The 13,243-nt window shown below is 39.1% G+C and overlaps 1 protein-coding gene across 1 annotated transcript in view; it reads right to left on the bottom strand.

Annotated features, from left to right (window-relative positions):
• Positions 1 to 202: 202 nt before the first annotated feature.
• LOC115214329 (tectonic-3-like) overlaps positions 203 to 13,243 on the bottom strand; it is a 43,137-nt gene continuing 30,096 nt past the window's right edge. The window contains exons 13-16 of the mRNA XM_036504415.1: positions 8,359 to 8,493; positions 5,821 to 5,842; positions 3,676 to 3,822; positions 203 to 1,096 (exon numbers count right to left, since the gene is read on the bottom strand). Of these exons, the coding sequence (XP_036360308.1) occupies positions 845 to 1,096; positions 3,676 to 3,822; positions 5,821 to 5,842; positions 8,359 to 8,493 (556 nt within the window). The 3' untranslated portion in view covers positions 203 to 844. The remainder of the gene's footprint in view (positions 1,097 to 3,675; positions 3,823 to 5,820; positions 5,843 to 8,358; positions 8,494 to 13,243) is intronic.

Raw genomic sequence — 13,243 nt, 5'->3', positions numbered from 1 at the left:
CTACAGAGTGTACTGGGTGCTTTATACATGGCACCAGCACTGGTACCAGTTTTGCTGTGGCTGGTGGGACAAATATATATAATATGTGTGTATAATTATAATATATATATATATATATATATATATTATATATATATATATAATATATATATATATATATATATATACATATATGAGTGTGTGTGAGAAATTATGATAGAGACAAGTCTTACATCATTTATTCCTTGTGTACATTCCATCATTAAAGCTATCAGTATCTTCTGCAGTGGATGTTCCAAGTGCCACTGGATGCTGACCGACAACAGATCATAGTCATCTATCCGTACACACAAGATATCATGTGTGGCAGCTGATGATGGCAATACACGTTTGTTTTGCTCAATTGTAGATTTTTTATCTTTGGCTTTTTTATCTCTTAGTTTTGTTATTGAAGGTTTTCTTTCATTTGTGGATTCACAGTCTGTGGAAATTGCTTTCTTTGGTATTGTTCGGTTTTTCTTCATAGGTAACCTAATTAGGCTCAGATAATGTTTTAAAATTTGGCGTCTAGTTTTGGGAGGTTCTCTCACATATTTATCGATAAATATCATTGTTGTTCTATATCCACTTCCCATGCTGGTATGTGTTGGACAGGTCAATATGGACCAAGTGAGTAACCACTCAGAATTATTTCTGCCCTTAAACAATTCATTATATACAGCAGGTTGTTTGGGTCCAGCACCTAATGAGATGGAATGAAATTATAGAATTTTGTGCTGAATTATGGAGGGAATGTCTAAAAAGACAAAAATAAGATGTCCAAGAATGTTTTCTTGAAGATAAACCTAGATTTGTAGGACAATTTTCATAGCAAAAGAAACATTTGAAATATGGCAAATATTGTAAAATATATTGTTGAGTGTTGCTCGTAGTTCTTTACTGAACCGCTTGAATAAAAAGGATAGAAGAAATCATATGGTAATCCACTCTCTTGTGGGGGAGGTCTTGTAAAATACTTTAAAGCTGGCTCAGAAACATCTTGAAATGCTACAGATGTTACCAGTTCAATCGTGTACTCTTTGTCGTAGTTTGTTGGATCACATATGAGGTTATTACACTGAAACAAAACAGAGATGGAATAAATAATTGAGAATTTTCATTGTGTTCTAAAAATTAATACAATTTACTTTTTTATTGTCTACTGATCGAAATTGAAGTGGGCTAGAATTCATCATCATCATCATCATCATCATCATTTAACATCCGTTTTCCATGCTAGCATGCATTGGGCGGTTCGACCAGGGTCTGGTAAGCCATGGAGGCTGCACCAGGCTCCAGTCTGGTTTGACAGTGTTTCTACAGCTGGATGCCCTTCCTAATGCCAACCACTCCATAAGTGTAGTGGATGATTTTACATGCCACCGGCACAGGGGCCAGAAGAGGCTGGCAAACGGCCAAGATTAGTTGGTGCTTTTACATGTCACCGACACGGACGCCAGTCAGGCGGCGCTGGCATCTGCCATGTTCAGACGGTGCTTTTTACGTGTCACCGGTTCGTTTGATGATCATTAAATGATCATCATCATTTCATGTCAGTTTTCCATGCCAGCATGGGTTGGATGGTTAATCAGGATCCAACAAGCCACAGGTCCCTGTCAAGCTCTGTGTCTGCATAGGCATGGTTTTTATGTCTTGATGCCCTTGTCAATGCCAACCTCTTTACAGTGTGTAGTGGATGCTTTGCTTTTTTTCATGTCACTGGCATTAGGGACATCACAAAGTAACTTCTAAGACAAGAAAGAACAAAACAAAAAGAAAAAGCTCCCACAACTAAGGGGTTAATATTTGAGAGGTGGGGCAGTAGTTTTAGTCAAGATGTTGAGAGGTTAAAGTATGATAGAGGAACAAGCCCAGGGGAGATACATGGCTACTTCACATTGTAAAATGATGGGGGAAAGCAGCTGGAAAGAAGGCAGAGATTTGAAATAAAACTTCACTATGAATGTCAAATATGAATTATCTTGTAAGCCTCAAATGGTTTTCAAGGTGGTGCTTAATTCTGATTGAGTAGTGTTAAGTGGATGAAAGATAAAGATTGATATTAATTAATCTTGAGTAATATTCTCAGGTAATCTGTTGTCTGTTTCCAACATCTAGGTAAATTACAGATTAAGTGTGCTACCTAAATACACAACCAGATGCTTGCAGTGGGTTTGAACTCTAGACCTTGGAGTTAAAAATTTGATACCAATTCTACTTATTTATTTTTTTGTTATCAACATTCATTAATATTTTAAGTTTTACAGTCAGTTTTGCATAGTTTCAATAAGTCTGAAGCATCCATGAATTTCCATCCTCATATAAATATTGTGTAAGATTTGAGATATCAAATCTGATCAATTTACATCATTACAAGTCATCCTTTGAATATCTCTGGCTTTCATTTGCACAAGAGCTGTCATGTGTTGGTAGATTCTGAGTGAACAGATATGCGACACAAGGTACATTACAGGTGGAGACATTTCACTCAACTCATTACTCATATCTACAATAACTATCCATGGCCAATAACTCAGGAAAGAAATGATCTTTGCATAATTGATTTGCTCTTAACACGCTAAATGATGGCAATCTTTAATGGGGTTAATACCCAATTTATTTTAATTTTAATCATTTCTTTCCGTTTAGGCTGCTTTTGTGGTTAATTCTTATTCAGTGTCTCTTCCAAAGCATCATCATCTACCAAGTAATTTTTAATTTTTAGTATCAGAGAGCCATCATGGAGGAAATAGTAGTTGCCAGGGAACTAACAGATGACATTTCTGAATATTTTTTTATATCATAAATAATTCACGGTTTAAACATTTGGATTTCAGAAACTGTAAACAATTATTCAAGATTAACCCTTTCGTTACCAACCCGACTGAAACTGGCTCTGTTTCTGAGTACAAATGTCTTGTTTTCATAAATTTTGAATTAAAATCTTCCACCAAACCTAAGTCACAGTTTATGTTCCTAACACTAGCTGAATGATAACTAAATTATTTTATCAAATTCTTTGTTGTATTTAAAGTAAATGAAACAAAAACAGAGCATCTCAAAATAAATACAGTAATGAAAGGGTTAAACAATCGAAGCGAAACTTAACATAATTTTTTTTTCTTATGCACCAAGAACATTTTCACTTCCCATTAAAAATGTGTTAAAACAATTCATCTGACGTCCACTTTCTCAAGCTTGCATGGGTCAGACAGACATTTGTTGAGGTAGATTTTTCTACAGCCCATCTTGTTGCCAACCTTTGCCTGTTTCCAAGTAACGTAATGTTTCTGCATGACCAGACATGCTTTCACGGTACAGTGACATTTGTTTACGACTATCACAAAATCTCAAGGCAAGAAAACTCACACACACACAACAGGCTTCTTTCAGTTTCTGTCTACTAAATTCATTCACAAGACATTGGTCAACTCAGGGTTAAAGTAGAAGACACTTGCCCAAGGTACCACATGATGGGACGGAACCCAAAACCATGTGGCTGGGAAGCAAACTTCTCACAACACAGCCATGTCTGTGTCTATTAAGGAGACAAAATAAGACTAAAAAAAATGTAAAACTGACAAGAATTGAACTGTTATTAATTGAAACATAACGAGTTATTGATTTAGATAATTAAATTATCTATTAAGATTATACCTGTAATGATATTGTCTTTGGTTTTTCATAGGTGAAAGAAACCCCAATAATCTTTGGCTGAGGATTTCTAATGGATCCAATTTTAGCATATAACACTTGTATCTGCATTCCTGTAACAACTTGGGTGCATTGGTCTGGTGCTTCAAACTGAGAAGAAAAACAAAATAATATCAAAAGACAAACCTTTACATTTATTAAAAAATTCTGTAACAATTCATTTCTTTTTTCTTTTACTTGTTTCAGTCATTTGACTGTGGCCATGCTAGAGCACCGCCTTTAGTCGAGCATATCAGCCCCAGGACTTATTCTTTGTAAGCCTAGTACTTGTTCTATCAGTCTCTTTTGCCAAACCGCAAAGTTACAGGGATGTAAACACACCAGCATCAGTTGTCAAGTGATGTTGGGGGGGGATGACAAATACAGACAAATAAACATATACACACACACATATATATACAAAGAGCTTCTTTCAGTTTCCGCCTACCAAATCCACTCACAAGGCTTTGGTTGGCCCGAGGCGATAGTAGAAGACACCTGCCCAAGGTACCATGCAATGGGATTGAACCCGGAACCAAGTGGTTCGTAAGCAAGCTACTTACCACACAGCCACTCCTACGCCTATTGTGTACATTCTATTGTAACTCTTATCATCTCACTGTTTTAAAATCCGCTTTACCTTGCTTGTATGGATCACATGGAATTTTTTGAGGCAGATTTTCTACAGCCAGATACTCTTTCTGTTTCCAAGTATGACAATATTTCTCCATGGCCAAACATGCTTTTTATGGAAAACTGGAAACAAAGGAATCAGCCATATACCAATCATCATCATCATCATCATCATCATTGTCGTCGTCTTTTAATGTCCACTTTCCATGCTGGCATGAGTTGGACGGTTTGAGAGGAGCTGACCTGACAGAAGACTGCACCAGACTTCTGTGTGTGTTTTGGCATGATTTTTATGGTTGGATGCCCTTCCTAAAACTGACCACCCCACAGAGTGGACTGAATGCTTTTTACATGGCACCATTCAGGTGAGGTCAGTTTTTTACAGCTGGATGCCCTTCCAAACACCAACCACTTTACAATGTGGACTGGATGTGGCACCAGCACTGACAGGGTCACCAAGTAATTTGCAAGACAAAGATCCCTTAAGAGGTGGGGGGTGGGGGTGGCATTGGAGGCGGTGATCTTGTGCTAGATGATAATAGGTTAGTGTGACAGACAGACAGAAACAGGTGCCTTGCTGCAGGGGAGGTACATGGTTACCCAGCCAGAGAGAGAGAAAGAGAGAGAGAGAGATGGAGAGAGAGTGGTCAAGAATGAGAACAGAAACAGGTTTGTTGCTGTAGAGGAGATACATGGTTACCCAGCCAGAGAGAGACAAACAGAGAGAGAGAGACAGAGTGAGAGAGAGAGTGGAAGATAGCAAGAGTGAAAGAGAGAGCAGGAGAGAGATGGTATCAAAGGGTCAGGGCATACTTACAAAGAATGGGGATCGGAATATAAATGTGATGGTAAAGGAAGAGAGAGAGAGATATGAGGGCAAGTGCCAGGGCATACCATCAAGGTGCAGAGGTCATAATATAAGTGGCAAAGTATTGTCAAAGAAGAGTGAGTGGGGAGCAGAGACTCTGCATGGATGCACAAAGTGTGGGGGTGGGGAATAAAGGGATTGGTGTAAACCTGAGTATAACAGTGGCACTCATGTACAACTACCATGCAATATCAAGACACCAACTCATACTCACACATGCATACACACACATGCATGACAAGCTTCTTTTAGTTTCCATCTACCAAATCTACTCCTAAGGCTTTGTTGGCTTGGAAGACATTTGCCCATTGTGCCATGCAGATGGACTGAACCGGAAACCATATGGTTGGAAGGCAAACTTCTTAGCCACACACCCAAGTCTGTACAAAACATGGCAGACAAAAACAAAAAAAGAAAGGCAAGATTTTATAATTTTAGTAGATAATAAATAGAATCGATTCTAACCTGAGGCTGTGGAGGTTTGTTCTGTTCACTTATTGTCAACCAGTCACTAACAAACTCAACTGGAGAATTACCAAATGTTGCTACATGGGTGGCATTTTGTTGCCACAGAATATTGATCATTCTTCAAGGTTTTTGCACTGAACACTGAGGTCAGACAGTTTTAATCTGATAAAACAAGAAAAGAAGACATTTAGAAAATACTTGATAAACCTGGTATGGCAAAGAAACATACAGAATTAATGAGGATGTAAACATATAACATTTCACAGTTACATAGATTAGATCCAAATGTGAAGTGAGAAAAAAACACAAAACATGCATCATTTTAACATCTACTTTTACATGTTTGGATGGGCAGATGGACCCTGCTGAGGCAGTTTTTCTACAGCCAGATCTCTCCTTGTCACCAAGCAAGGTAATATTTTCTCATGGCTAAGCATGCTTTCTACAGAAGGCTGCAAGCTGCAAACAACCTTGCTTGCACGATGATGCTCATTTACAACCATTGCATGATGGCTAGACAAGTTTACACACAGAATTATACACAGACACACATACACACGCATGAATGACCATGGGATTGCATTTAGAATGTTCTCCTCCGAGGCACAAGTCCAGGCAAGGTTGTTTATGGAAGACCAACAGTCACCCATGCATACCGTCCTCCCCTCTCCACACCACTTTCCAAGGGAAAGGCAAAGGCTGATGCAGCCTGGCACCTGTGACGTTGCAATTCATTTCTACAGCCAAGTGAACTGGAGCAATGTGAAATAAAGTGTCTTGCTCAAGAACACAACACACAACCCAGAATCAAACTCATTACCTCATGATTGTAAGCATGACACTCTAACCACTGAGCCATGTGTCTTCACAAACTAATAATATTCAAATGGGTTATTTGGTATTGCTACAATTGCTTCATTTAAGATTTCCAACAATTTCGTACATCTATCACTAACAAACAGTTTAGTGTGTCTAACAATGCTCCACTTTAGATAAAAATCAACATTTTTGCTTTAACTCCAAAATCTTTACAGAAATTGATGATGTTTTCACTTTATCCATCCTTCTAAAGGTGTGAAGATGATTATACAATCTTAATTTAGAAATCGAAGTAGACCCCATGTATCATTAATCTGAGCTTTTGCTCTAAATTATCCTCCGTGAATTATAATTAGCTGGATCTTCATTAAATGATGCTAATATTCTTTCTGAACACTTTTACCAAAATTAAATAAATGAATGAAAAACTAACATTGACTTTGAAACAATACAGTACAATAAATGGGTTCTTTTGAGTAGCGTCAGCAGTTGCCTTTGGACATGTCTTGATGCTGTCTACTTAGTGTCTACTGCTTGCTTTATTCAAGAATGCTCTGCTACTACTGGCCTCTGTGGATGATGTTGCTAGATTTAATGACTTCTATCAATATACCTTGATCCTCTATAGATCCCATTATCTTAACTATAATCATCATCATCATTTAACATGTTTTCCATGCTGGCATGGGTTAAATGGTTTGACTGAAAACTGGTAAGCTGCACCAGGTTCCAATCTGATTTGGCAGTGTTTCTACAGCTGGATGCCCTTCGTAACACCAACCACTCCAAGAGTGTAGTGGGTGCTTTTTATGTGCTGGTTATGAAACACCAGCATTGATCATGACTACAATCTCACTTGGCTTGACAGGTCTTCTCAAGCACGGTGTACTGTCAAAGGTCTTAGTCACTTGTCATTGCTTCTGTGAGGCCCAACAATCAGAGGGTGCTTTTTACATGCCACCGGCATGGGTGCTAGATATGCAACACTGGCATTGGTTATGACTACAATTTCACTTGGCTTGATGGGTCTTCCTCAAGTGCAGCATATCGCCGAAAATCTCAGTCATTTGTCATCACCTCTGTGAGGCCCAATGTTCAAAGATCATGCTTCATCACCTTGTCTAATGTCTTTACAGGTCTACCTCTTCCACAGGTTAGAGATTAGCACTTCTTAACACAGCTGTCCTTGTCCATACCAGCACAGTCATCTCTCTTGTGCACCACATCTTATGTCCAATTTTTCTCTTAAGATGGCCCATGTTTCACTGCCATGTAGCATGGCATACAGGTATCGTACAATCTGCCCTTCAATCTGAGGGAAAAGCCCTTTGTTACCAACAGAGGCAGAAGCTCTCTGAAATTTGCCCAGCCTATTTTTATTCTAGCAGCTATGCTCTCAGAGCATCCACCTCCACTCTTGACTTGGTCACCTAGGTAACAGAAGCTATCAACTACTTCTAGTTTTTCCTGCTGGCATTTGATGGAGTCTATTTTCCATACACATACACACAAATATACATATATATGTATATATGATGGGCTTCTTTCAGTTTTCATCTATCAAATCCTCTCACAAGGGTTTAGTTGGTCCAGGGCTATAACAGAAGACATTTGCCCAGGGTACCATGACATGGAACTGAACCCAAGACTACATAGTTGAGAAGCAAACTTCTTACCACACAGCCATACCAGCACTTAAACCCCTGATCTGAAAACTAAGGACCTCCCATCTATTTTAGGGTTTTGTTGGTGCCAGTGGAGATACTTAACGACAACATAAATTTTATAAAAGCAAAACTTTGTAGAGTCACTCAGGATCATTGTTTCCTGTGTTTTGAAAGTTTGGTAAAGTGACTTACTTTAAGGAACAACCAGATCGCATATCAACACCAAAATTAACAGGCACTCGGTTTTTACCAGAACAGGAACCATCGGGTGAAGGTTGTGGAATTGTAAGCCAATTGGTTCGATCAGAGCTTAAGTTAATTATGGAACTGAAAGAATACATCAAATATACAAAAAGGGGAATGATATTAGTTCATCGTTATCTACAATCATCATCACCTCTTAACAAGCTTCTTTCAGTTTCTCTCAGCCAAATCCACTCACAAGGCTTTGGTCAACCTGGGTATATATTAGAAGACACTTGCCCGAGGTGCCATGCAGATCTTCACTATTTTTCTGTCTAATTCCATGTAAGAGACACTTGATAGTGAAGAAGTGGCACCAGGTGTTATGTGCTGAAGATTAGGGTGTGTCAATTTTGGGGAGGAAATAGGAAAATTCATAATTTTCAATTTTGGTAGTAATTTATTCTTGCCTTTTAGCATATAAAACAAAATTCTGGAAAGAAAAAAAAATTTAAATAACTCTTAACTATCAATATGAGTTTGAAATTTATATATTTTGAGAATTTTGAACATAATTGGTTTTCACCTGCATCTTTCTGTTTTAAGTTTCATATATACTACAATACATTCCAATCATCATCATCCTTAAACGTCCGCTTTCCATGCTAGCATGGGTTGGACGATTTGACTGAGGACTAGTGAACCAGATGGCTGCGCCAGGCTCCAATCTGATCTGGCAGAATTTCTACAGCTGTATGCCCTTCCTAATGCGAACCACTCCGAGAGTGTAGTGGGTGCTTTTATGTGCCACCGGCACGAGGACCAATCTGGCGGTACTGGCAATGGCCACAGTCAAAATGGTGTTTTTTACATGCCACCTCCACAGGAGTCAGTCCAGCGGCACTGACAATGGCCTCGCTCAAATGTTTTGTTCACGTTCCACTGGCACAAGTGCCAGTAAGGCGACGCTGGTAATGATCGCACTCAAATGGTGCTTTTTACATGCCACCGGCACAGAAGCCAGGCAGCTGCTCTTGCAGTGATCCTGCTCGGATGGCGCTGTTAGCGCTCCACTGGCACGGGTGCCAGTCATCGAATTTGGTTCAATTTTGATTCCAATATACTATTTAAAAGTAGTCAAAGCCTTCAAATCCTTCTTGCTGTTGTTTCTTTTCACCAGTTGCTGGCTCACTGCTTGTGCTTTGATGTAACCTCTTGATCCCCATGACTGTAAACATGACTCACAGCTTGAGTGACCATTTTAACACACCACTCAACACTTTGTATATGCTATGGCCATTTTGGTATTATCATTGATGTGTCTTTAAAGCTGTTGAGATTCTTACTAAATAAGGATGTTGTCAATGGTGGTTCCAAGGCCTTAGAACTAAAATCAACCAATGCAGACGGCTTGGTGGCATTGACATTTAATTGGGCAACTTTTCTTTGACTAAATGAGAAGTCCTCCAACTGGTCATCTTCAAATGGGGTACCTCTTAATTCTTAAAATAGTTTCTATAGCCACAGTACAAAGATTTGAATATTGGCTGAAAAGCATTGCTTGCAACACTGCTTCTGATCGAGCATACCACGAGGACTTCCTCACCACGGATAATATGATATCCCACACCAACTTATTTTGTGTTCTTACAAGCTGCAACTGAAACAAAAAGGGGATTGGGACCATCAACCCATTTTGGATTGAGCTTAATATTAAACCAGTGGGGAAGATAGACACCAACTATAAATTCTTCAGAGCCTTTTCCTTCAGTTGGTGTCTGGAAATCCAAATCTTGCAGAAGCGTAGAGCTGTAGTTAACCAACTGCAGTGACTAACAGGTTAATCTCCAAGAGAGTCAATGACTGAGGTACTTTGCCTGATCTTGTTACTTGAGCAATGTGATAAGCATAGGATTGGTCCATGCTGAGGTCTTTGACAATTTCTTCTGGCAACACTGGAATGGGACAGCCTACTTCAACCTTTGGAAAGATTGCATTTATTTCTAGTTGTGTTGCTTCATCCAACATGTTGCCAAGAGGACCTGACCACTTATTGTTGCTTTTTGTAGAACCATCAATTTCCTGGATGAGGTGACAGAGAGGCAGCTCACCTGTATGCAATCCAAATGAGTCTTCTTTCAAGTTTTTGCCTCTAAATAACTCATTACACCTGCCTTCCCATCAGTATTCACTGCTGTCGAATCCCCACCCATAGCTTGCACTGAATTTTCAAGCCCTCCCTCTCTTGAAACCAGCATAAAATATTACCAGCAGTTACCCCTGCACGTTCTTTACCTTCCACTTCAACTTCAGGTGTAAAATGAAACAGAAACTGACCACCAGGCTCAGGACAGACAGTGTATTGCTCTTCTTTGATTAGACCAGGAAATTTTCAGAAAATTCCATCTACTTCAACCATAACTTTGGTCTCATCTATTCTTCCATCAACCAAAAGACAGGAGAGCCCTCCTTTTCATTCTTTTTCTTGCTGATCAGATATCTCACTCATTACTTTTGCTTGTGCTCTCCTAAGTCCGTTATGATCTATAACCAAAGATGAATCCTCTCGACTGATGAAGCCTGCATCTATCCAAGTGGCAGCTGCAATTTCAGCAGCCTCACACAGTCCGGTATGGTGACGAATACTAACTAATGCAATGTTTGAACTGTTTCTTGTATTGCATTTTCTTCTCTTTGTTTTGGCTTCAGAAGATTCCTCAGAATTTTCTTCTGACATTACTTCATTCTCTTCAAAAGATTAATCAAACAACTGACAAACATGGCAGTGCTGTTCTTCTCTTTGCATGACTTCATCCTTCATTCCCTTCTTTTCTTCCCTCTCTCTCTGACATGGCCTTCCTTTTTCAGTAGAAATCTGTCTCTCTCTTTATAATCAGTTGAGCCCATTTGCATGCTGCCTTGGCCTCCTCCTGCCTTTGTCCACTGTGAGCTTATGGAATCCAGCTCCAGAGAAGGTATCTTCTTTTCACGAGAGCAACGACAGTCAATGTGGGAATGATTTCCTCTCTTACCAGTGGGGGAGAACAACCCCCTTTTCAACACAAAATCATGGAAAAACTGCAGCTCAAAATACCGAACAGTATACCAAGTGAGTGTAGAAAAGCATTTTTCATTGCCAAGTTTCCTTTACCAAGTGATGTGTGTAAAGCTTCCTGTCACAATCCCATTAGTTTTAGCTCAATTGTTCAACACTGTATGATCACTGGCAGTTTGAATTGCGTATTAGCTTTTATCCACTAGCGCAGAAGATGGGGTATTATATCATGTATGAGTTCCTTATCTGTATAGTTCCTTCTGTCATTGGAATTTTGCTCCCAAAGTAGTAACCCAAGTCTTGAAATATCTTTCACTGTTGGAAGCTCTGATACAGGAAGCTCTTTCCCTGTACCAATTAATAAGCTCAAGTGGGATGACATCTGGCCTCTAATCTTCAGCGTTGACATTTTTGTGAATGTATGAAAAGAGCAACAATTCATTTAACCAATTAAAAGATAATATAAGATTCATTTAACCAATTAAAAGATAATATAAGATTCATTTAACCAATTAAAAGATAATATAAGATTCATTTAACTAATTAAAAGATAATATAAGATTCATTTAACTAATTAAAAGATAATATAAGAGTGATATTTTGAGTCTAATCAGTTTTCCATATAAATTTTCAGTTACTGTTTCAAAACAACACCATTGAAAAAACAACACTATTGAAAATTTAGGATAAAATTGATGTAGGTTAGAGTTATTTTAATCCATCTTGGTAAATATATCTCAAGTTAGGGAGTAAAAAGGCACAAAAATTTTGCTACCAAATTAGATTTTTAGGAAGTTATTAAAATTGACACGTAAAATGCACCAATCCGACCGTGGCCGTTGCCAGCCTCGCCTGGCACCTGTGCAGGTGGCACGTAAAAAGCACCCACTACACTCACGGAGTGGTTGGCGTTAGGAAGGGCATCCAGCTGTAGAAATATTGCTAGATAAGACTGGAGCCTGGTGCAGCCTTCTGGCTTCCCAGATCCCTGGTCGAACCGTCCAACCCATGGTAGCATGGAGAACAGACGTTAAATGATGATGATGACACGCTACTGAGGATGCAGCTACAGTGCTACTGATGTCTAATGAAAATGGATGACATTAGCTTGTTTAAAAAGCTGTATGTGCTGACAATAGAAGGTATCCCTATGAGAAATAGATCAAAAAAGACATGGGGAGTTGACACTCCAGAATCAAGAGTAGCAATATGTCATAAAGAAGATTCATCTAACCATGACAGCATGGGAAAATGCTATGACATGCAGTGTACTTGGAGTCGTCACGTATCTTCGCTAGAGCGAGAAACCTGTCCCTGTCACCATCCTCATCCTGTTTCAGCCTCTCAACATCTGACATAAAGCCACCTCCCTCAAGGCTGCACTCCCATTCTGTCAAGGGATCTTATCTTGTGAGTTTCTTGATAACCTCACTATTGCCAATGCCACATAAAAAACACCCAGTATAGTCTATTCAGTGCTTGGTGTTAGGAAGGGCATCCAACCATTGAAACCTTGCTAAAGCAGACATTGGAATCCAGCACAGCCCTCTACCTCTAAATTTCTGGTTTTGTGTCTTTGTTACAAATGATTATTATTTATCTTTTCATTTATATTTTATGTCTTAAATACTATTTTAATATCAATAAATGAGAAAGGGCATGACAAGCAAAACAGTGTTTGATGAGCAAACCCACTCTCCTACACTGTACTACAAGGTGCTAACAAAGGAAGATGCAAATGGAGACCATTTAGGAGGTTAGAGAGGTTTCGTTCTCTCAGGGACAACCAGTCGTCAGCGTCGGCGTTGTTGTTTAACGTCCGTTTTCCATGCTAGCATG

The sequence above is a fragment of the Octopus sinensis genome, linkage group LG7 (genome assembly GCF_006345805.1).
Source record: "Octopus sinensis linkage group LG7, ASM634580v1, whole genome shotgun sequence".
Classification (NCBI taxonomy): Eukaryota; Metazoa; Mollusca; class Cephalopoda; order Octopoda; family Octopodidae; genus Octopus; species Octopus sinensis.
The sequence above is the reverse complement of the archived record's forward strand: the minus strand, read 5'-3'. Positions and strand labels throughout refer to the sequence as shown.